The 26,000-nt window shown below is 46.0% G+C and overlaps 1 protein-coding gene across 1 annotated transcript in view; it reads left to right on the forward strand.

The window, feature by feature from the left end:
• Nucleotides 1-4,015: 4,015 nt before the first annotated feature.
• HIRA (histone cell cycle regulator) overlaps nt 4,016-26,000 on the forward strand; it is a 1,376,152-nt gene continuing 1,354,167 nt past the window's right edge. Inside the window, exon 1 of the mRNA XM_069620059.1 lies at nt 4,016-4,306. Within this exon, the coding sequence (XP_069476160.1) occupies nt 4,270-4,306 (37 nt within the window). The 5' untranslated portion in view covers nt 4,016-4,269. The remainder of the gene's footprint in view (nt 4,307-26,000) is intronic.

The following is a 26,000-nucleotide window of genomic DNA, read 5'->3' on the forward strand; positions in this document are numbered from 1 at the left end:
GGGCGGTGCCCCAGGCTTCGGTACCGGAGCCAGCGTTCGATGTGCACGTTCAATCAGGAAGTGTTCTGAAAAGGAGTCCGCTCCAAACAGGGTTTTGAGGAGGGCTTCCACCCGCACTTCCATTTTGTCTCTACTAAATGACTCTGGGACACCAACAATGTGTACATTATTTCTTCTCGAGCGCGATTCCAGGTCTTCGCACTTGTTTTGTAGTTTGTTCAAGCTTTCTTTGAGCTGGGCAATGTCCTGCTCATGGCGAGCAACCGTGGCTTCGGTAGTACCAATTCTGTTCTCCGCCTCCGTTAGTCTCTGGTCATGCTTGTAAGCTCTAGTTTTCAATGTACCAATGGTCGTTATGATGTCGTCGAGCTTCATATTCAGCGATAGAAATCCATTTTGGACTATATTAGTCAAGTACTCAACCTTGTCCTCGCCCTCTATACTGGGCACAGGGCTAGCCGCCAATGGTGGTTCAAGTTCACCGCTTCCCGCCTGGCTACTAGTGTATGAGTCCATCGGTCCTTTCTTTTTGGCACTCTCTCCCTCCGCCATCTTGTCTTGCTTCCTCGTGTTTCCCATGGCCTTGGAGACTCTTGGCGGTCTGTTCCTGCCAAACTGAGGGGATTTTGTTTTTCGCCGTAGTTTGGGGCCGTATGAAGTTATTCCCTACTACTTAGTATCATCGGGCCACCACACCTCAGCCACGGCCCTCCACCAGGTCCAACCTCGGATCTTGTGTCTGCCTCCGTAGCCGCGGGCCCCTCAGGCACAGGGGACTTCACCTCTCCAGCGCTCGGCCAGGCGCCGCACCGGGAACATTCCTCCCCCGGCAGCTGCAGCGCCGACCCAGTCCCTCTGTGTCCGGATCGTTTTCGGATTTTCAAGGGCCTTGTGTCTACCTTCGTGACCGCTGACCCTCAGGTGCAGGGGATTTCACCTCTCCGGCGCTCGGGCGCATCACCGCGGGCAGGCGGCGTATGGGGAGCAGTTCTTTTCTGGCCTCTTTAGCGCCGATCTGGCCCCCCTGTGTTCGGATTGCTCTCGAATATCCAAGGAAGGGAGTATAGGCCGAACAGCTCAGGGCGGGCCGCCGCAATCTTGGTCCGTGCTCACTACGTCCTTGTAGGCCTTCCTCTCTATGCCCCCAGGAGATAGAGCATCAGCGGCTCAGCGCCGTAATGTCCTGGTTCCTGGGATCGGCGCGCTCCACCGCTCCTCCCCGCAGTGAACACCAGGTCTCGTAACTCCTCAGCCCAGGTACCTATCTCTCAAAGATTTCTCGTGTGGGTGCTTGAGCACCCACGGTATGTCTCGGTGTGGTCGGTATCCCGCAGCATGCTGCGAATCAGGATGTTTTCATATAACGGATGATTCCCGGGCCGGAGCGCTCGAATCAGGCAGCCATGTTTGTCGTGCGCAACAGCGCCCCCCATTTATTTATTTAACATTTGTAAAGCACACCTAACCCAGAGGCAACTAGGTGTTGGGTTACATAAGAGTGGTGGTTACAGTAGTTACATATTGCTGTGGGTTAAGAGATATGGAAGCAGTTATGCAGTAAAATATGTCAAATGCAAGACATAGTAGATACAGTAGTTTGTTACAGGTACAGGTAAATTGCTGGTACATAGTTATGACAGAAGCTTTATGGTTGTGGTTCCTCTAAATATCTTGGGAGAAGAGCCTGGTTTTGAGGCCTTTGCGGAATGACCATAGGGAGGGATCTGATCTAAGCGCTAGCGGCAGGGAATTCCATTGTTTAGCCGCAATCACAGGGAAGCTGCATTCTCCAGCTTTTTAGGGTCTGTATCTAGAGAATGCAAAGTGGCACGAGTATGCAGATTGGGTGGGTCTATTGGATTGGGCTTTGGAGATTTGTCTAGCTAGATTGGGGCGCTGTTTGACAGGCATTTGTGTGTCAGGGATAGGGTTTTCAATGTGATGTGTTCCTGGACCGGGAGTCCGTAGATATTTCGTCTCGCTGATGAGATGTGATCTTTTTTGGGGATGTTGAGCGCAGCTCTTACAGCGTTGTTCTGCATGAGTTGTAGTTAATATTACAAGAGTTAGATCCTGCAAAGAGGGAGTTACAGTAATCAATTCTAGACAGTATGAATCCCTCTGGCGAGGGTGATACGGTTGTCGGTGGTCAGGAATAGTTTGCAGGCATTGATCAATTTGGCAGTGTCGGCAGCAGCCAAAGCAATTGCGTTTACCTGCCTTGTTAGGGAGAGCGAGGAGTCAAGATAAAAGTCTAATGTTTTTACCTCTTTTGGTACAGTGAAAATGTTTCCGTCAATTGTAAAGGATTTAAAGGAGTCGGACAGGATATTTAGCTCAGATTGACTGGCAATGAGGAGCTTATATTTATATATGTGTTTGCCTGCCTTACTATGGTTTGTGTACTTTAAGATGGCTTGAAAAGTACACAAACCATAGTAAGGTATGCACACAAATATATGAGATTTATATATTTGTGTGCATACTATCTGGTTTGCTTACTTTAAAAGCCATCTTTTTTAAACATAGACATTTTTCTATGTTTATAAAGGATGGCTTGAAAAGTACACAATTCAATCCATCTTTTATAAGGCTTTGACGACGGATGAAGTCTGAAGCGTCTTTGTCTATCGGCAAAGCTTTATAAAAGATGGCTTGAATTGTCAACAATTCAAGCCATCTTTTATAAACATAGAAATTAGAACGGAGTCCCCAGGGTGGCCGAGGGTCAAGACACCTCTGTGACTTGGGGAGAGGGGGGGGGGGGGAAAAGGACAGTAACTTCCTCTTGTGAACCCGCGCGTGAGGGATCACAAGAGGAAGTTACAGTGACTGTCAGCTTGCCTAACTCGAAAATGGCGGGCACATCTCTCGTTGCAGCTGCGGGGGAATAATGTGTCCCACCATAGTTGTGGTGGGACTCGGGAGCCCTGACTCAGCCCCACTTTTTGGACATTGCTGGGGCCCGGCCCTAGGGTGACCAGATTTTTTTAAACCGGGACAGGCCATAGAAGTAGGACTACCATAAAAACAAATAAAACTGTAGTCCTGCTTCTATGTCGCTGGCCTTTTGTGGGGGGCAGGGATGGGTGTGCTCAGAGGCACACTCCTCTCATTGTAGCAGAGCTCCGGGGAGGGAAAGGGGGAGGAAATGGGGGCGTGAAAAGCATTTCACGGCCCCATTCGCACAGGAAGACCCTATTTCGAAATCAGTTCACGGCGAAAACCGGGACGGTAGCCACCCACCCTTGAAATTAAAAACTCCTAGGATGATTTCCCCGGAATGTCCCGTGAAAACCAGGACATCTGGTCACCCTACCCGGCCCACTTAAAGCACTGCCTAAAACCTCAAAGTTCCACATACGCCTCTCAAACACTAAACAAACACAACCCCTTCTCTGCACAGCAATTAGCATGCACTTCATTACACTGCAACAACAAAACAAACCACACATAGTCCCGCACAACAGCACATGGGAATCTACCGAGCCGTAAATCGCACACAAGCTCACCCTATGGTACAAACCGTACTGAGAATGTCAACAGGACAACTACTAACCCACACTCCATCCTTTTCAGAGCCGCCAGAGCAGCAGGTGACCACTCCAGTGGTGGTGGCGGTAAAAATGATCTACCCTTAACATGCATTGAAATCAGGGCTTTTTAAGAGAGAAAGAACAATATTTTTGCCGACCAATCAGGAGTGCTTCTCCTACTTGGATAAGGGGACACCCCCACTACCGTGAACCCCTGTCACTGCCAAGTCCCACAGCTCCATCTACCTCCATGTCTTAGTGCCCCATGCACGCCCGCCTCCCGGGGTGTATTCCGCACTGGACCCCCTTCCCGGCTGTCACAGCATTCCAGAACACCCACTCTTGACAGCATTGGGCGCTACCCGACGTGGATGGCCTGACCCCGAACTAAAGTCTCCGACCCCCGGAGCACTACCACACGTGTGAGAGACCCCCCACCCCGTCACAAGAGAGCCGGCCTGGACGGCCTCACCCCGCTGACCCCCGGCCGGCTGTGTGTCACAGACAGCCCCGCCGTCAGAGCAGGCCGGAACCCCTGGGCCGCGGCCCGTGTTCCCCGCCGGACCTCTTTCGGCCGCCCTCACTTCCTGCGGGGCCGCTGCACAGGCCGGGCCGGGGATGGAGCGGCGCTGAGCGGCCGGGCTGAGAGCTGCAGGGGCGGGAACGAGTGGCCCATGGAGGGGTTGCGGCGCTGAGAAGCCCCCGCGGGACCACCCCGGGGGGCGGCTGCACCATGAAGCTCCTGAAGCCATCCTGGGTCAACCACAACGGTGAGAGGGGAGGGGAGACTGGTGGGAGGTCGGGGTAGCCCAAGCGGGGAGGCGGAGGATCTGTCCACTGCGGGGAGCAAGGAGTGTAGGTTTAACATGGGTAGAAGCCCGGTGCACACTGAAGAGACCGGGAGGCAGGCCACCTGCCCAGGTTGGTGGAAGGGAGTGAACTCACATGCACACCTAGGAAGGAGATCGGGCGTGAAGCTGCCTGCACAGGGAAGAGGCATGGAGCGAAGCTGCCTGCACAGGGGAGAGGCATGGAGCGAAGCTGCCTGCACAGGGGAGAGGCATGGAGTGAAGCTGCCTGCACAGGGGAGAGGCATGGAGTGAAGCTGCCTGCACAGGGAAGAGGCATGGAGTGGAGCTACCTGCACAGGGAAGAGGCATGGAGCGAAGCTGCCTGCACAGGGGAGAGGCAGGGAGTGAAGCTGCCTGCACAGGGGAGAGGCATGGAGTGAAGCTGCAGGGAAGAGGCATGGAATGAAGCTACCTGCACAGGGGAGAGGCATAGAGTGAAGCTGCCTGCACAGGGAAGAGGCAGGGAGTGAAGCTGCCTGCACAGGGAAGAGGCATGGAGTGAAGCTGCCTGCACAGGGGAGAGGCATGGAGTGAAGCTGCCTGCACAGGGGAGAGGCATGGAGCGAAGCTGCCTGCACAGGGGAGAGGCATGGAGTGAAGCTGCCTGCACAGGGAAGAGGCATGGAGTGAAGCTGCAGGGAAGAGGCATGGAATGAAGCTACCTGCACAGGGGAGAGGCATGGAATGAAGCTACCTGCACAGGGGAGAGGCATGGAGTGAAGCTGCCTGCACAGGGAAGAGGCATGGAGTGAAGCTGCCTGCACAGGGAAGAGGCATGGAGTGGAGCTACCTGCACAGGGAAGAGGCATGGAGTGAAGCTGCCTGCACAGGGAAGAGGCATGGAGTGAAGCTGCCTGCACAGGGGAGAGGCATGGAGTGAAGCTGCCTGCACAGGGGAGAGGCATGGAGTGAAGCTGCCTGCACAGGGGAGAGGCAGGGAGTGAAGCTGCCTGCACAGGGGAGAGGCAGGGAGTGAAGCTGCCTGCACAGGGGAGAGGCATGGAGTGAAGCTGCAGGGAAGAGGCATGGAATGAAGCTACCTGCACAGGGGAGAGGCATGGAATGAAGCTACCTGCACAGGGGAGAGGCATGGAATGAAGCTACATGCACCGGGGAGAGGCATAGAGTGAAGCTGCCTGCACAGGGGAGAGGCAGGGAGTGAAGCTACCTGCACAGGGAAGAGGCAGGGAATGAAGCTACCTGCACAGGGGAGAGGCATAGAGTGAAGCTACCTGCACAGGGAAGAGGCATGGAGTGAAGCTGCCTGCACAGGGAAGAGGCATGGAGTGAAGCTGCCTGCACAGGGAAGAGGCATGGAGTGAAGCTGCCTGCACAGGGGGGAGGCAGGGAGTGAAGCTGCCTGCACAGGGGGGAGGCAGGGAGTGAAGCTGCCTGCACAGGGGAGAGGCAGGGAGTGAAGCTGCCTGCACAGGGGACAGGCATGGAGCGAAGCTGCGTGCACAGGGAAGAGGCAAGGAGCGAAGCTGCCTGCACAGGGGAGAGGCAGGGAGCGAAGCTGCCTGCACAGGGAAGAGGCATGGAGCGAAGGTGCCTGCACAGGGAAGAGGCATGGAGCGAAGCTGCCTGCACAGGGGAGAGGCATGGAGCGAAGCTGCCTGCACAGCCGAGAGGCATGGAGCGAAGCTGCCTGCACATGGGAGAGGCATGGAGCGAAGCTGCCTGCACATGGGAGAGGCATGGAGCGAAGCTGCCTGCACAGGGGAGAGGCATGGAGCGAAGCTGCCTGCACAGCCGAGAGGCATGGAGCGAAGCTGCCTGCACAGCCGAGAGGCATGGAGCGAAGCTGCCTGCACAGGGGAGAGGCATGGAGCGAAGCAGAGGCATGGAGTGAAGCTGCCTGCACAGGGGAGAGGCATGGAGTGAAGCTGCCTGCACACGGGAGAAGCGGGGGGGGGGGGTGAGCCTACCTGCACAGGGAAGAGGCATGGAGTGAAGCCACACTTGCACAGGGAGGCGGCAGGGAGTGAAGCCACACTTGCACAGGGAAGAGGCTGGGAGTGAAGCCACACTTGCACAGGGAAGAGGCAGGGAGTGAAGCCACCTGCACAGCTAAGAGACAGGGAGTGAATCAATCTGCACAGCCAAGAGATGGGGAGTGAAGTCACTAACACTGGGAAGAGGCAGGGACTGAAGCCACACTTTGGCTGCTAGAAACCTAGTAGATTTAGGGAAAATCGAAGGGAAATTATGGAGACCCGACTAAAAGACTTGCCAATTCTACGCCTATAGAGGCTATAAGATGTGAATTGGGACTCGCATCCCTTACTACCTTATGGAAAATTAAGTGTTGCAAGTTATCTATCAAGATCACGACACAAGGCGTTGGTGATGAAAGCTTACTGAAAATCATGGGTAGATATATGGCTGCAAAAAAATAAGTGCACGGATATGTCCTTAAAAGTTCTGACAGATACCTCTTTAAACATTTTTTTTAATGAAATCAAGATGAATCTGCCTAAAGAGAAGACAGAGATGAAGGGTTTTTTAAGATCTTGAAGAAAAAATGAATTCAGTGGGACCTTTTGTAAAAATCTAGAGCTACTAGGCAAAAAGTGGCAGTATGAAGTATATAATCTAGAAGGCTTGGAAGTTTCTAAACCTCGTAGCTATTTGTTGAAGGTTGGAAACGGTGACCTCTCTAGATTCATCACTTTATTAAGAATTAATATCGTTCCCTGCTATGAATATGTTGGTGGATGGTCTATTATACCGAGATAAAGAAGAATATTCAGACTGTGCCAAATGAAGGTTGAAACAATAAGACATCTACTTACCGATTGTGATAAACCGCTAGATATGTATTATAGAAGATACAAGGATCTAACTCATGATCTTAGTCTGGTTGCAACAGACCAATTTTTGTCTAGTATTTACTCGGCAGAGCCTTCGATGTACATTAGTGCAACTGATTATATATGGAAAGAAATTAAAAGAATGATGGATACATTATCTAATAGTATTAATGCAAATGTAGATTATGATTTGGATATACCTTACTAAGTAGAGCATATGGTTGAGTAGGATTGAGCTGTCTATTATTGTGTTTTGAGGCTCATTGTGGTGAAATATTGTGCTGATGAAATATTATGAAACATTTTGTTCCTCCATATGAAATTTAAATTGTTTGCTTATTTATAAGTGTAATGTACTTCATAGTTGGGAATTTAGGTTGTGTTTATTGTATTTAGGCTGATTTTACTGAATTATGTATCTTAATCAAAAGTTGTAATATGGTGCCAAATTGATTGTGAATTATGCAATATGAATTTTAGACTTTTAGGATTTGTTAAGAAATATAATTGATATTAAATGCAAATGTGTTAAGCTATGTTGTGTTTGAATAAGTGCATGAGGTTTTTATTAACCAATTTGCACTATAAATAAATACAATATAAAACAAAAAGAAGCTACACTTGCGCAGGGAAGAGGTAGGGAGTGAAACCACACTTGCACAGGGAAGAGGCAATGAATGACGCCACCAGCACAAGAAAGAGGCAAGGAATGTAGCCATCTGCACAGGGAAGAGGCAAGGAATGTAGCCATCTGCACAAGGAAGCTGCAAGACCGTTTGAGCAGGAGCTATGATTTTTCTAGTCTGCTCTTGCTGTCGCTTGTGAAGGTGGTGCAGTGATTCAAAAACCTCCTGGTATCCACACAGAGGTGTTGAGAGGCAGTCTGAGCAGTCCGAGGTGAAAGGGTGGTCCTGTGGCTCAACTACGCTGAGAAGCCTGGTGGAGTGTCTTAATCTGCAAACAGATCACAAAGACAATGTAAAAAAGTGAGAGTGGTCGCGTTGGTCTAAGGGTGCTGAAAAGCCTGTCGCAATATTGGGAGATCAGAGCTACAGAGTTAAGGTGACTGTGGGCTTACTGCTTTTGCTTTTGAGCCTTTTTCCTGACTCCTTAATACTTTGCGATCGTGCTCTCTTGTCCTTACTATTGGTGCAGCATAACCTACCGTTCTAGTGTCGATAGAGTCTAAAAAATGAAGTAATTGCCAAAGCTTGAGCTGCAATTCAGTTGGTAATGCAAGGGTTGGCTCAAAGGCTTAAAGGCGCGCAGTCACCGCCCAAAATATTTTCTAGTTTAGTTTTCGATTTCAGTTTTCAAATGGCAAGTAATCGACAGAAATCAAAGAGAGGCAGACGCTAGACTGGATGCTGCGCCAATAGTAAGGACAAGTAAGCGGGCACAATTGAAAATTATTAGGGAGTCGTGGGGGGCGTGTTGGGGAGGAGGGGTGCAAAAGCTGTTAACTGGAATCATTTTGGTCGGTGACTGCAGGACCAGAGAATTGGAGCCGACCTTTTGGAGAAGTATAGTGAATTAAGGCTCCGTCATTGACATTTGCCTCACCATAGACTCTGCTTCGATACTTTGAAATGAAACTACATCTGTCTCGAATGAGACGCTTGAGACACTTAAGACGCTACCTCTGTTTGACACTGGAAAAAACTTTGTAATCATTTTCCCAGCGTTTTCTTGCAGTCGGTTGTGAGCTATGGACCTTGGTCACTGAATAGCCAATTCTTTTTTTCATGTGCTAGATAGTAGATTTGGACTTTGTTATCCCCTTAACAACCCTTTGAAAATACTAATTTTGTTATGTTGTTCATACAAAGGTTGCGTAAGAATGTGTTAGACACTAGACAGTGTGAAATTGTGTACTTGGCTCCATGTTTGCTCCCCTTAAGTATCCACTTAACTCTAATTAATTGGAGGCTTGGCTACTTTGGCGTAAGGTCACGGAACCGTACACTTTAAGAGCTTATTTGCACTTTTAATGTGAAGCAGTCTGTTCTGATTTAATTGGACAATTTATTCTGTAGCTTGGGTGAAGCAATATAGAGCCAGGTGTGAAAACTTTGCTAGGAGTGTGCAGGGCTTTTTGCTGGGGACGTTTCGTTGCTTCACAAGTTGAGACATGTCAAGTGCCATTTTATTTGAGCAAAGAAGTCATTCTAATGTGGAGCTTAGTGCAGGGGCTCAGCTCTGTCTAACATATTCTGATAAGTACTGCTCAACTGAGTCTGCACTGGTTGTTGACCCACACACTAGGATGGCTTCTAAACTGGCAATTCAAAAGGGGCAAGAGCAGATGGAAACAAATATTTCTTTGATGTGCAAAAAAATACCCCAAAAACATAACCGGGATGCCCCAAAACCAATTGAATCCCAAACTGAGGAGTGGCTGGTCCAAATTATATGTGCGGATCATACCTGCACCTTTTTGTCTGTATTTGACCCAGTCGATGAAGTAGCTCTTGGGAACAATACAACTGTTAAACCTAGACCTACTAAACATGTTTGTGCAACGCCTATAAAGGCCAAAAGAATCACTGACCTGAGTGCTGGTTCTAGCAGAGAGGTTAGGTGTCTATTACCTATGAAAGTAAAACTCGGGGAGGAACATTGAAACCTAACTGATCGTAGGTTGCTTGCCTGTGTGGGGGAGGTTGGTTGTTTAAATATGGGGTTGATATGATTCTAGCCAAAGCCTCTATTGATTTGCAACCCATTCACAACTGCTCTAATAATGTAAGCATGTCTGAGCTGGGAGAATCACTATCTGCCATTCCTTTTGAGGGCCCCTCCGACACTTCCACCGATGCAATGAGTTCATGTCCTTGAGCAATTTAACTCATGGGCCGGAGGGCACAGAAAGCAATGCCATGCACCATACACATAAAGAGGTGGATGATAAAATTTAAATTAACCTCTCCAGTGCTCCAGATGAGATTTTGAGGTGGGAGTATTTTCCTCTCTATTTTTAAACTTTGAGAGTAAATGTGATTTTAAGAGAGTAAAAATGACTTTTCTCCTTCGCAAGAAAGTAAAATGTATGCGACATCCAGCCGACGTGTGAAAAAACTGTATCGAAATCATTACTATGCGGCAGCTTTCTGCATTGTCACAGAATACACCTTTCACAAAAACCTAGCCAATTATATAGTATAGCATACATGAATTTGTATATTGTGTTTTGATATTCGATAGAAGAATTGGCCTTTGATGTTAAATGAAAGTCCTAATTTCCTGGAGCTATTACTACCTAATGGTATGCCAATGTGATGATACAACAGTGCAGAGAGGCAAGGACTCCATGCTCAATTCTATATCTAATCTAGTGGTCAAATGGTTATTTATATAGCTTTTTTGGCAAAGCGCTGTACATAGAACATATTTATCACAATTACCACCAAACCAAAGTCGGTACTCCTTTATCGACCTCGAAAGGATGAAAGGCTGAGTTGGACTTGCCAGGATTCGTACTCGCAACCCACAGATCACGCAGAGATTGCAGCAATGAGTGCTTAACCGGCTGAGCTATCATATTGGCTAACATCCTTCAGAGGATGGTTAACTGAGTATTGACTGAGGTATAATGATCACAGTACCTAGATGTATGACAAACCATTTATGAAGCGTTACATAAAGTTACATACATATCTGGATTATCACAGGGACAGGTTTTGCGGAGTTCTATTTCAATTGCCAATGTAACTTTCATTTGTTGGTTTTTGAACAGCGCTTGACTTTCTTGAGAGTCAGGTTTTGGATGTTTTATTTGTAGTCTTGAAGATTTGAGAGGCTAGAACACATGTGATCAGTGTAATGACAATTACCCTTGAGCAAAGACTCTGCTGCCACTGACCATTTATAGTAATGTACCCCATTGACTGCAAGGTTGAATGGATGTAAACTAGACTGTGCATAGTCATCATTTTACACACTGTTTTATAATTAGACTGTACATTAAATTAGAAGTGCAAAAATGATCTGCCTCTGCATGATTATGCACAGAGCTTCGGCACTCTGAAAAATGCAATTGTGCAATACTGGTTTGCTTTCACTGGAAAAAAGCATAACTTGTTAAAAAAAAAAATTCTCAATTGCAACTTAGTTTTCCATCTTATTAATTATACAATCCTAAAATTCTAGGCAAACATGCACAGTGCTTCTGAAGCTGAATGGATAAAAATCATAAGAAGACTTCTGGTTTCTGTCAAGTAACCTGACCTTTGCACTGCCCTCTACTCTAAACATGTGTGTAAATGTACCCTGGAAAATAATAAAGCTGGCATATTTACAAGATTTACATGCGTAAAAAGGCCTGGTACTCGCCTTATCTGGAGCCCTGAACCTCTCCTACCACTGAGATTAATTCCATCTTGAGTGCATCAGTAAATCTTTACGATAATATGTGTGATGAGGTTAGGGCACATACCCTTATCCTCAGCCAGTTAAATGTAAAAATTGACATTCTGAGCAATTCTGCCTTCTAAAAAATAGTTTAAAAAAACCCTAATGTTGAACAAGTCAGTGGGGGTGAATGACACAACTCCGGTGACTGGTCTGCAGGGCCTTAGAGAGCATGGATGAAACAAATTTAATGATAAACTGAGCACCTTGGAAACTTTACAACCTGAGGTGTGTCCAAAGAAAGCAGCTAGAAAATCTAAAAACGCCAGAAGAGAACGAATTCCCGAAAATGCCTCAGAAATCTTAATTTTACAGAAGCAGGGATGTATGGGGCATTGCTTTCAAGGCTGATGAAACTGAAGACTTTGGTACATTTATGCCAGTGGCTCCCTTGGTAGTAGAACACGGGCCCGGCTCTGATAAAGAAGAAGCAGTGCTGAATAAACTAGCCACTGAGGTGAATGATATAAATTGGGAAAGTGATCAGACATTGGCTAGAATAACCTCTGTTACTAATTCCCAAGTGGTGTCATCTGTGACTCCGGCTAAAATCTCAAAAGGATTGCAAACTAAGAACGCTGACTTTATTAGCAAGTGTTGTGAACCAATATTGGTTAGAGTAACTACTGCTATGAACTCGCAAGTGGTGCCCCCAGTGTTCTTGTCAAAAACCACTATAGGATCGCAAACGGTGAACACTGATTTTACTCATGAGGGCACATTGGGTGACAGCAGTCTTCTACCGACACTGGCTCATATTGGCTCTGATTGGAAGTCTTTAGAGCTGGCTAAGAAGCGTTGGGAACACATGTTCAATCTGCCATCGAAACCAGCTAGACTGTTGGAAAGAGTGGAAGAGCGCGGTAGTGGGTTTGCTAGTAGAGATAATCTGTTCAAGCCGAATTTAACTCGGCCGGAAGACACAAACTAAAACTCTATGCCTTCTACCGGTGGGGCTAGCAGGCAAGGCAAGGCTGTGTCAATCTAGCATGGGCAGAGAATGCTTAATGCGCACTCGAAGGATGACCAAGCCCTAGAGGCTGGGGAACCTCCGGATACGCATGGTGCGCATCCACCAACACAAATCTATGAACACCTCTTCAACCTTTTTAAAACTAAGAATAAAAAACAGAGCCTCAGAGAGTCGCATAACTCTGCAAACCATTATCTTAAAAAAGCAACATCAACATGGTCAAATGAGTCCCAGAAGGAACGCCGTTTGTTCGGTGAAGGTGCTAGCTGCAAGGCAAAAGATGACATAGATTGTGAAAATAAAGCATACTTTGAGCTTGATCCTTAACTTAAATGAACTATAGTATTGAATTTCTCAAATATTCTAAAATTGCTCCAAGCTTTTCCGTTACTAGTTACCATGTGTACTTTTGACATAGATTACATCCGTATTTGAGATGAAACCAGAACAGATCTGATTGAAATTTCCTTCAAATCGACATTTATTACTAGGGCCGTCTCCTCAGCCCAATATGAAACTCAAAAAATGGGTTGTAAAGTCTACAACAAACAAAATTGGTTGGACTTGGGTGGCAAGCAAGAATCCCATTCTGCATTGCAGCTTGACACCTTCGCCTGAAGTAATGAAGTAAAGTTGATGGGAATTTATTTTGAGCTCATTAGCCAAGCAAAGGACACGGAAGAACAGGGAGGTTAGGGATGGCTCTTGGGAGAACTGCAGCGAGAAGCAGTCAAGAACTGGGCTCCTGTACAAAAGAGGGAATTTAAAATGATCACCTAGAACAGTAGAGGTTATAACAGTTTTTGTGTGTCATGAGCAAGGAAATCAAATCATGACGTAATCCTTTTTTTAAAAAATATATTTTTTTTAAATTTGTTTCATTAGTTTTACCAAAACACAAACAATAACTTGATACAACATGAAGCGATGCAATATCAACAAGCATCAACTTATGGCCTGTCATAAACACTACCCCAGTGTTCCCTCCCAGTCCGTCCCCCCTGAACTATCACCCACCCCCCCAACTCGCCTGCATCCCATTTACACTATAAGTACTACACACCTCGAGTAGTTGGGAACCCTGTGTGCTATTTCTAAAGTCAATCAGCCTCCACATCTTCCCTGACTATCTTAGTAAACAGAATTTGTAGTAGGACTTCCCATTCCTCAATTCCCCCCAAGGCATCCACATGATCTTGTTGGACCGCCCCTTTCCATTCCACAGTTTCTGTACTCCCCCCCCCACCAAGACAGATCTATCCACCATTCCTCTATTCCCGGGCCTCGGAACGATTTCCATGCCATGGCTATTCTGTGTTTGGCCAATATGCCCACTAAATCCTTCAGTTTACTAACATGTCTCCGACCCCGGGGGCGTGTGAAGCAACACAGCAGGCATGCACCCGGGCAAAGCTCATCTGTTTCCACCCCTGCTCTTCGTAATTTATTCGCCACCTCCTGTAGCCCCACCACTGGGCATGCCCAGAACAATAAAGTATTCCTGCATCCATCGCACTACACCTGGGGCAACCTTGCATTGTAGCAATCTGGAATCTGGAGATCAGCTGGGGTGTCAGATACGCCCTATGCGTCACTAGCAATTGTATAAACTGCAGTCTCGCATTACGCGACACTTTCTTATGGTATCCCAGTATCCTCCCCCATTGCGCCTCTGTGAAGGTCACCTCTAAGTCCCCTTCCCATTTCCCTTTTATCTCCAGAGGGGAAACCAACATGTAGTAGGGAGTCATAAATTCGCAATATGGTGTGCCCCCCTTCAGCTATGTCGTATAGGATTTCCACTATCGAATGTTTCGCCATCAACTCGCCATATGCGGGCCACCTGCGTGTAATCTTTCTTAATAGTGCCATGTAATATGTATTGGCCTCTGTGCATACCCATCTGCTTTGCCAACTCTCCGAAGGGCATAAAAACAGTATCTTACAACAAATCCCCTAGGGTAGCCACCCCGCTGGCCTCTCAGTGCGTGCGTATACCCATCCTCGCCTGAGACGAGAATTCCACTATCGATACCAGAGGAATCTGTTCTGATACCGGGTCTGTCGGCCACATCGCAGTCAGGGCTCTGTCCCACACTTTCAACCCTAGGGACACTAGTTGCGACCACCGGCCACCGCAAGGCCTCCTGAGCCACAATAACTCCTTTAGATAATAATGCCCATCGGTGGATTGCAACATCAGTGTTTCCAGAGTAGGGTCCTCAGCAAGTCAATCTACCACAAATTGTAGCTGTCCTGCTATATAATATAGTTCAAAGTGCAGGACTCAGATGCCACCTTCAGTGTGCGGCCTGTCCCATCATGATGTAATCCTATTCCAAGAAACTTGGTTTATGAAAAAAATCTACATTAACGGTTATACCACTGTGCAGCAAATGGGCAATAAACTATTGCTCGGAAGGCCCTCTCATGGACTTCTACCAGCCACAAGAAACACACAAGTAATGAACACAAATGTAGTAAATAGTTATGTGCCTGGTATATTGGCTCTCCAAATGGATCTCAATCTACAGGGTTCCAGTGCTACTGGTCTTCTTATTAATCTGTATTGGAACCCTGCGGTTATGATCCTAGCCACATTTTTGGCAAACATATCTGCAATCCTAGGAGATTGGAAATGCCACAATGATGCCAATATAATGCTAGCGGGGGACATAAATACTCAATTGGTTGGAAGCAGCCGATGGGCAAATGAAGATAAATGGAAGGCGCTGTTTTTAGAATGGGACCTTCTGATCAATAATGGTAACATCTTGGCCGACCTGGATGCAAATTGCACATGGAGAAGTGGCACCAGGGCTTTGTTGATTGATTATATGGTAATGTCTAGATCCTTGTTCCAAATATGTACCAGCTTGAGTGTGAAGGAAGTAACCCCAAAAGATGGGGAACAAATGTTAATTAGTCTGATTAAAAAAAAATGCATGTTGTTTTTGGAGCCTGATAGCTGAACCATTTCAGTTGCAAAGTGAATCAGACTGTGCTGTGACTGAAAGCTGCTGGCGTTTGCATTGGCATGCTATGGATGGTTCTTAAACTCAAAGGGATGACATTAGTAGGGAGGTTTCGTGGAAACTTAGTTTTGAGAAAGAAGGTAGTGGGCATCTGATAGCACAGGCTACCAGTTCAAAAGTTCCCTACCCGATTTCACTAATATTTCAAATTGAAAGTTTGCTATTAAATAGCCTTACTAACGCAATCCTTAAAATGGTCAGAGTATCTCTTTATTTTTTTTGAAGACACTATGTGCACCCATAGATTGCCTCACACATGGAGTCTTTCTGTCGTGGTTACAATATTTAAGATCGGCTGGATCTTATGAATTATCGTCCGATCGCCCTTCTGGATGCTGACAGTAAGATTTTTGATGCAATTGTATTGGAGAAACTGCAGGAGTGGAACTCTGCTAAGATAATTCTGCATAAAGTCAAAATTACCCTCTCCCCCCACTGCACAATTACTGTGCACACTGTATATCGCCCACCAGGCCCAGCAGGAGACTTTCAGGCCTCTCCCATCCACCTCCTCTCTGACAACCTCAAAAAACAATCTAAAGCCATTCTCCTTGGGGATGTCAACCTAGGGCTCCGGGACAGTAAGGACGTAGCAGCAAAATCCCTTGACTCTGCCCTTAATGCTCTAGGCTACAAGAACACCATACTTGGCTCAACTCACACCCAGGGCAGAACGCTTGACTGGATAGCACAGCACAACTGTCCACTCATCATCACAGGAAACACTCCCACCCCATGGTCTGACCACCACATCACCTTTAGCATCCTCACCACTAGCTCCCCAGCTACCCCTTCACCTCAACCACTCCCTCCCTGCCTCGCCAGAAGCTCCCGCCAACTCACTAAGGAGAGACTACTGCCCTTCCTCCAAGGTCCAGCTTTCAGACCACCTTTCTCCTCAGACCCCGAAACACTCGCATCAACCTATGATACTGCCATCAAAGCAGCTATCAACGCCATTGCCCCGCTCAAACCTCGCAAATCCAAACCCACTACCCACTCCAACTCTTGGTTCACACCTGACCTCTTCGCACTCCGCAATGAGAAAAAAGCCTCACTCACACAGTGGCAAAAGTCCCACTCCGAAAAAGATAAGATGATCTTTAAAGCCCTCTCCACCAAATACAAAAAGGCAATCACCCAAGCAAAGGCCAAATCCTTTGAATCAAGAATCTCGGAAGCCCAATCTAGCACTAAAGAAATATTCGCCATTTTCAGAGAGCTCGAGACACCCACCCCCGCCCCCCAGAATTCCGCCAAAGACTAAGACTGCTGTGATGAAATACAAAAGGCCATGCAATCCAAACTAAGTCTCCTCAAAAGTAAAATACTAGCCACTAAACAAGCCCTACCGAACAAACACATCCCAGTCCCACCGCCCGTCCCTGATTTCCCCCCCCTACCCTTCTCCTTCAAACCCATTCAGGAAAAAGACATCATCAACATAATGAGGAACATCAAACCCTCTAACTGCAAAGGTGATGCATGCCCAGCCTCCATTATCAAAGACTGCGCGGAAACGCTAGCTCCCTTCCTAACAGCCTTTGTAAATGCCTCCTTCACCACAGGAAAAGTCCCTGCCTCCCTCAAGGATGCCTGGGTCCGCCCTCTTCTAAAAAAGCCATCGCTCGATCCCACCTGCCCCAACAACTACAGACCCATCACCACTGTCCCCGTCCTCCTTACAATACTGGACAAAGCAGCCTAGCTGCAGGTCCAACACTTCATTGAAGAGAACAAACTCCTTGGACTCCGCCAATCTGGCTTCCGCCCCAGACACGGAACCGAAACAGCCCTACTAGACTTGAAAAACCAGATGGACGATGCAAGAGACTTGGGTAAACCAGCACTTCTCCTACTCCTTGACCTCTCAGCAGCCTTTGATCTCGTGGATCATGGCGTCCTATGCCACCACCTCTCCACCACCGCCAAATTCTCCCCAGAAGCCACAGCGTGGATCACCTCCTTCCTACAAGACAGAACCATGCAAGTATTCTCGGACCTATCCGCCGCCTCACCAACCATTATACTCTGTGGGGTGCCCCAAGGCTCCTGCCTCTCCCCCACGCTATACAGCATCTTTACACGCCCCCTCTTCCTCATCCTCAACGCCATGGGCATCTCCTACACCAATTACGCCTCCTCACTCCAACAGGCAACTACAACACTGACTCCCTGACCCTTAACAACCTCTACAACACCATCCAAGCCTGGATGGCAGACAACGGCCTATGCCTCAACTCTGACAAGACGGAACTCCTCCTGGTAGGTTCTCCCGACACCCTAAAAAATCTAGATGCCCAATTCAGCCACTTCACCATTGACTCCATCAAAATTCCAGTTTCCGACTCTGTCAAAACTCTGGGAGTTTACCTAGATTCCGGCCTATCCATGGACAGACAAATCAATGCAATAGCCTCTGCAGCTGCATATCATGCCAAACTTATCAATGCAGTCAGACCCTTTCTCTCCAAAGAGAACTGCAGCAACATAGCCAGAGCCATCACCGGCTCTAGGCTAGACTAATGTAATGTACTCTTTCTAGGAACCTCCAACAAAAACTTAGAGGGATTACAAGTAATACAGAACAATGCGCTCCGGGCAGCCCAAGGCATTGCAAAAAGAGAACACATCTCTGAGGCCAGAAAATTAGCCCACTGGCTCCCAATAAAAGAAAGGATCTTACTCAAAGCCCTGACACTGACCCACAAGTGCATCCACCTCACTGCATCCACCTCACTGCTCCTGCATAACTATCACAAAGGATACACCCCGTCTCTTCCACCAGGCCAACAAGATCACCGTACACCATTATGCTCTCGGTGCCACTAGTGAAAAAAGCAAGAGCTGGCGGATCCAGCTTCTCTTACCTCGCGCCCTCTCACTGGAATGCCCTACCACCCACAATCCGTGGCGAGGCCTCCCTCACCACCTTCCGCAAAACGCTGAAGACTGCCCTCTTCACATACCAGCACGGTCACCTTCGTGTATACTGTACTATATGACCAAAAGCAATATCTGTAACAACATTATGCTTCCCTGTAACATTCACAATATGTCAACAATCGCTATCCTGCCTGTACCATGTAACTAAGTTTATTGCAAGTAACAGCGCCTCAATGCCCCTGGGCTGCTTGCGCGCTATATAAATGTAAATAAATAAATAAAAATCAGACAGGCTTTCACAAAAACACGGGGGCATCATTCAACGGCTTAGTCATGACTACACTAAGGGATATTGCATAGCCTAACCAAGAAACATCACTGTACACAGCAATGATAGATTTCTCCAAGGCCTTCGATACCATAAATCAGCAGATTCTGTGGCAAAAACTCAGACTTTGGGAGATGGCAACCCTAAGAACATTCATTTGGAGAACCAAACAGAAATTAGACTGGATATAGAAGGACATTTATCTGAACCCATTAACATTACGAAAGGTCTTAGATAGGGTTGCAAACCTGCCCCCTGTCTTTTCATTTTGTATTTGGCTGATCTGCAGATGGCCTTGAAGGAACCATCATTTGTAAGCCCCAAACTAGGAAGTGAATGCATCAGCTGGTTGGTTTATGCAGATGATGTTATACTAATTGATTGTACCCCGAAGGGCCTTCAGGGGATGCTGAATGCGTTGAGCAACTATGCGCTTTGTAATGATTTAGTGATTAATCGGATGAAATCTAGCGTCGCTCAGTTTATAAGATTCCCCAAAAGAGCAGATACATTTATTTGGTATATTAGCAAAAATCCAATAAATTTGATGAAACAGCCATTTATTTGGGTTTTTGTTTAGCGGCGAAACCGAAATAATAGTTAGCATATAAAATTCTTAGAAAACACGGTTGATTAGCTAATATATGAAATGAAAGAAATGTGATCTCAATTTTGCAAATTTAGTATAGTACCATTAATAAAATTCTATATTGGCAAAGTTGTACTGAAGGCTCTTTATGGTGCTGAAGTTGAGCCTTCATCCTTTACTATGCCCTGGAAAAGGATACAGGGTAGAGTTTGGAAAAAGGTGTTTAATCTACCATCTTCAGTGCAGATAGCTTCTTTGCAATTTTAACTTGGATTCTTGGTTCAATTGGCACGTATTATCAGAGTACAGGAAGATCACGCTGCCTACTAAACTTTAGATACGAAAATTTGCTAACTATGCTCACCCTCAAAAAATGCAAATTTTTATTGATAATGGAGGCACGCATGCAGACACTTTTATTTGATTGCTGGAAAACATTGGAGGACCTTTAAGAGTAACCCCAGCAAGTGAAAGCCTGACTTCCTGTAAAAGACTGGATAAACACGATGGACAAAACCAGACATTTCTGTGTGCACTCTACCTTGGCTAGAACTGATACCCCACTAGGCAAAATGCCCAAATATCTTAGTTCCCGTCTCCCTTTATCATGAACAGTTTCAAAGATTATGTTTAAATCTTCATCCGACTGGGCACCTTTTGTCGATTTAGATCTTGTAAATCTGATTCAACAGAGGAGAAATGTGTATTCTGTCAAGCTGCAGTGGCACAGTCCCTCAAACACATCATGGTAAACTGCACAGGCTTGGTTGATATTAGAACTACTTTTTTTGTATTCTTGTTTTTTATTCTTGTTTTTTACTATGGTTTACTGATATTGATATTTTAAAATGTAGATTTAATGTAATGTATTTTTGTGAAAGATCAATTTTGAACATAACGCAATAAAAAAGGAAGAGGCAAGTAATGAAGCCATCTGCACAACAAGGAAGAGGAGGTAAGGAAGTAATCCGCACAGGGAAGAGGCAATTAATGAAACTGTGCAGGTGGTTTCACTCCCTGTCTTCCCTGTGTGAGTGGCAAAACAGGGCCAGATTTAAATGTCTTCTCCTGGTTCACAAATCTATCTGCAGTAAGGCACCACTGAATCGATCCTCCGCTATCTAACTCTACAAGTCTTTTCGCTTTTCGTAATCTCTGCTCTCCCTCCTCCACTACCCTTGTGGCTCCTCGCCCTCCCTGGGCTTACTCTCGCTTCTGCTCCTCCTCTCTTCTGGCTCCACTTTCATGGAATTCTCTTCCCCCGGACATCTGAGAAACAGTCCACACAGATTTGTTCGAAACCAAACGAAAAACCTACCTCTTCGCCTCCGAATTACCCTCTATACCTACCTCTCGTCTTCCTGCTAGCTAACATTTTTCCCTCGCCTCTAACCTGCCTCTGTTCCTCACTTCTTCTGCCTCCACTCTAGCGCTTCACCCATCATGGTCCCATCCAAAGCACAACAGGCTGTACCGCCTACCTGCACTTAAAAATCTCCAATGTTCACTGTCCCTAATCTATGTGTGTCTGCTTATGCATAATTGTCCCCGGTGACCGTTCCATTTACTCCCCACCACTCCACACCTCGTCAGAATGTCCCTGCAACTCTTCCCATTGTAAGAAGTTAACTGCTTCCTCTCAAATCTGATCTCTTATCTGTTGTCCGTTTTTTTGTGATCAAAAGAGCATTGTTCCTCCTGTATATAAATAAATGAAAGAAGCCACCTGCACTCAGAAGAAGCAAGGAATGAAGCCAACTGCACAGGGAAACGTCAGGGAGTGAAGCAAACTGCACATGGAACTGGAAGGGGGCGAAGTCACCTACCCAGGGAAGAGGCAGACATCAGAGCCTCCTGTGCAGGGAAGAGGTGAGCTAGTGAACCCTCCATATGCACGGGAGAGGGGAGTAAAACCACCTGCAAAGTGGAGCGGGGAGGGAAGCCTCCTGCAGAGGGAAGAGGCAGTGAGTGAAGTCTCTTGCTCAGGGAAGAGGCAGGGAGCAAAGCCAAATGCTCAAGGAAGCGGCAGGGAACGAACCCACCTGCACAGAGAAGGGAAGGCACCTGCACATAGAAGGAAATTGGCAGGGAGCAAAACCGCATGCTAGTGGAAGAGGCATCGAAAGCAGTCACCTTTATGGGAAAGTGGGATGGAGGTGAGCCACCTGCTCAGAAAAGGAAACAGGCGGAAACCTCCTGTGTGACAGAATTCTGTCAGTCCCCTCAAATCTCTTGATAGAGTTTGATCAAAAACCATCTTCTCAAGGGCTTTGTGTGGAGGTGAAGATGGAATCAACCACTTCTTCTTCCGTGCCTCCTCTGGGGACAAAGGGCCATGTTCACATTGGTGGTAATGTTGGTTTTCTGTCCAGCGGTGAACGTTGGTACAGTGATGCATCAGTGACCGCCATTTTTCAAGTAGGATTTCCACTGACCCTTCACAAGTTTTGGAGCTCCACCACAGATGGTTACTGATAGACTGATACCACTGTGAAATACTTTCCAAACCTTTTTTTTTTCCCTGCAGCCGAGATTTTCTTATTGATTGATTGATTTAGCAAGATGCCATACATCAAATTGATGTTTAATATGTGGGAACTGCTCTCTCATTGTCTTGGCTATTGAAACGTGTCTGTCCGTGGCTATGAGGTCGATGTGCATTCCCCTTGATTGTAGATATTCCAATTATTTTATAAATCCTAGTTTCTCCATGGCCACTGAGAATTTACATTGGGACACCTGCACGACCACCGAACTCACAATTTTCTTACTATCCATGTCCTGAAAGTGGTAGGTGCAGTACTTGGCAGAAAATCCAGTGCTGTCGCACTGTCCATCGCTGGCTAGCCTGAATCGTTTGCCTTCGAATGTACTTTCTATAGACAATTGTTCAATTTTCCAAGCATCACTAATGGCCGGAAATAGATAATCATGTTGGAATTTGTAGTACTGCGTTTTAGAAATGAAATGGAGTCCCAGAAACTGAAAGAAAGACTCTTAACTTTTTAAAACTGGACCCACTAAAAAGTGAGGCAGCTGCACACAGTAGATTGCCTGCTGGCAGTTTCCCCAGCATCGGTTGTGCAGACCATGAGAACGTATGCTGTAATGTACAGGCGGCATGTATTTTGACGTTACTGCCTTGTTTTTGACGAGTCACATGAATCAATGTCTTCCCACATACTTTCCCCCTAACTGAATGCCCACATTTCAGCATACTTATAATATCCATCAAACAAATGTCGAATACTATGTATTTGCCCTCTTGCATTTAACGGTCATCCTGCATCACAGTTGTTTCCGACTGTATCGTTGTGTACATATCACCAGAATTGAAACTAATATCGCAGATATCGTGTTCTGATGCTTCGGTGAATAGTGCTGCTGGTTCATTCTGTCATTTCAACATCTGTTACTTGAACATTGATGGGAGAACACAACAATGTCGACAGCTTTTTGGGTGGCATTTTTTTTGCTGGTGTAGATTGTGTGAATTGATCTGCGACTACTTCAGAGCTATTGTGAATACATCCAGTATCATCTTCTTGTGGTAGTGGAGTCGCACTGTAGCAATGGTCCAATAAAACTTTGCTGGATTCTCCGGACACATTCAATTCATGTTCTGGCCATTGGACAATCGCATCTCGAGTCTGAACACGCCGCGCCTGAATTAATAGTTCCTCCATAGTGTAAATGGTCTGGCAAGCAACATCTCTCATTTGCTTCACTGTCTGTGTATGTATAGTTCGTACACCCATGGATAACTAGAGGACAGATTGGAAAAGGGATGTTCAGTTTACCCACAAGATAAAGTATAGTACAATTGACAGAAAAAAAACATAATATAGTCCCCAGCACAAAACAATTTATAAAAATATGAACTGTTTGTAACTAACCTTATTTTGTTTTCTTTTCTTTGCAACTTTCTTGACTCGAACTTCAACATCTGCACGTTGTTGCTCCGATTCGTTTCCGCATGTCTTCCCTTCCTCTCGCGCGGCAACGACTATATTTCCTGGATCCGCATAGACAGCATGGAATGACGCTCCATCGACTCCCTGAAACATAGTACTTTCATTACTATGCATCACAATATTGAAAACATAAAACACAGGTGAGGACGACCACACAGGTACATCTTAATAGCTAAACACGAATTAAACATTGTGTAGAACAATGAAACGACAAGTATTCCAGCTCTGATGAGATCATTCGATGGAACTGTCAGTATCCATACCTCTGGCTCCCCAAAGACTGCCATGAATGATTTTATTGGAGAGTGCGCCTCAGCAACTCCCTGAAACACAATACTTGCATTAGTATGGTTTTCAATATTGTAAACATAACACACACTTGGTGTCGACGGCACAGGTACATATAAAGAGATAACCACAAATTATGCATTGTCTAAAAGAATCGATGGATATCTAAATATGATCCGATTTAATTAACTTATTTTTCCGATTTATTTACATCTGCATCATCTACAAGGTATGTTGTGATTGTAGAGGAAGCTCTGTCGTCTCCCTGAAACACAGTACTTGCGTTAATAAGGAAGAAAGTATAGCAAATGGAATCACGTTATATGATCACGCTCGATGGAACTGTCAGTATCCATACCTCGTGCTGCTGAAGAGTATCTATGGATGTTGTCAATGTGGTGGATGCTTCAGCATCTCCCTGAAAGACAGTACTTGCATTAGTATGGATAATACTAATTATAACTGAAAACAAACACTAGGGGACGACAACTAAGGTGTATATCAATTGGAAAGCACTAACCAAACATTTGGTAAAATAATTGCACGATACATAAAAACTATTACTTGACATGCATACAACAAGTCTAGCGTAATAGCTAAGTAAGATTACCCGATACGCGCTAGAAGTGGTTGATTACTGCGGGCACGTCACGGATGTAGAATGTTCTTGCTTCAGATTCAGTGGATAGTCAAGCAGTTGTAAAGGTAAATTATTGTTTGATAATGAAATGCCAATATTAAAAATTGCCATGTAAGGCGACAGAATACTTGAGAATAATGCTATTGAAAGTCCGCAATATAGCACAGTTCCCTGTCCCCATAAATAGATTTCCTTTGAGGGTTATAAAATCAAAAAAATAATTTGATAAATGTCATTATTCAAAAAGCTATACACTCATATCAATATCGAAAGTATAACAAGGGGCACAACACCTAAAATATCAATTAATCCATTTGGCTACCTACACACTACCGCAAGGCCTAAAGCTAATTCTGAACACTTGACTCACCAGTGGCGGAATGTGGACGAATAGAGTGGGAATAGCGTTTGCGAGCAATTTTCAGGTCGCTCGTCGTTTATTCTTCTTTGTTACCCAAGATGTGGCGTACATGTTTGAGGAAAAGTTCCGGCTGCAGATGCGGTATCGATCACCCCTCTTGTCCTCAAAGATTTGTTGGACTCTACTTTCAAGCTCTTCCGGTGGATATCCGCAATGTCTGACCCATTCTCTTATTCGATCAACAGTTTTAGGGAATACATGCATTGCAGTGCCTTCAGATTTAGCATGGGTCTTCGAAGGGCAACCGCTAATCGAACAGGCAGGCATTGTTGAAAATTCTGAAAAGTTAATATCAAGATTATTATAAAACCTTGATGAATAAAAATGCCATAAAAAAGTAAATGAGCCATACAATGTTCAATGCAAGGTTTGTTTTGGTCGCCGGAACTATACCAGTTCATCAAGTGCGGATTAGTATTTGCATTACTTTCACAAATTAAAAAATGATGGAACTAAACTCTGAACACGTGACTCGTCCCTTGGATGTACTGTCTTGCACAAGAAGGAAACATGCTTACATTATAGACAAGACCCGCGAAGGATGCAATTCGATGACAATTGACACAGATGAAAATAAATAGATCTATTGATAGCATAACAATTGAAACTCAAGTCAATAGCAATGAGACCAATGAACATAGCACTATTGAGTACTCTACTCGCAAATTGTTAGAAATTTAACAATGACCGAAATATGACTGTGATACATGGCCTTACCTTGACCAACAAACCAATTCAGCAAGCCCAGAAGTTTGTGGCAGGAGAACAGGTAGATGTCCACAGCTAGCACACTGACGAGTTTGCTCGCGGTCACAGAAGTTCACAGATAGCACGACGACAAGCAGATTAGCATCGATCTCATTGGTTCTCAGGTAGCACGTTCAGGAGTTTACTTGCAAAGCACAAAGATGTTCTCATGAGACATATCAAGTGTTTTATAAAGTATTAGAAACAGGGGTGTGTTTTGTGAATGAATGAATTGTATATGTCGTGGTATTTTGTGGTTTGCAGGGGGCGGCCAGCGTGAGGGGGATCCTGGCCGGAGACACAGGGTCTGAAGAGGCCATGTGAGCAATGGCTCCTGGGCGTGGGATACCTTTTGAAGTGTACATGGTGTTTGGCACCTTGGCCGTTAATCGCCCCTGACAGCACACCATGGCAGCGCTCTTCCCTGGGTGCGAACTGCCTTTGATAGGGGGGGTGGGTGGGTGGCTGGGTCGGTGGGCGTGCAGACAAGGCATAGGAAGACTCTTAAA

This window comes from Ambystoma mexicanum, chromosome 10, assembly GCF_040938575.1.
Source record: "Ambystoma mexicanum isolate Mex_15411 chromosome 10, UKY_AmexF1_1, whole genome shotgun sequence".
NCBI lineage: Eukaryota > Metazoa > Chordata > Amphibia > Caudata > Ambystomatidae > Ambystoma > Ambystoma mexicanum.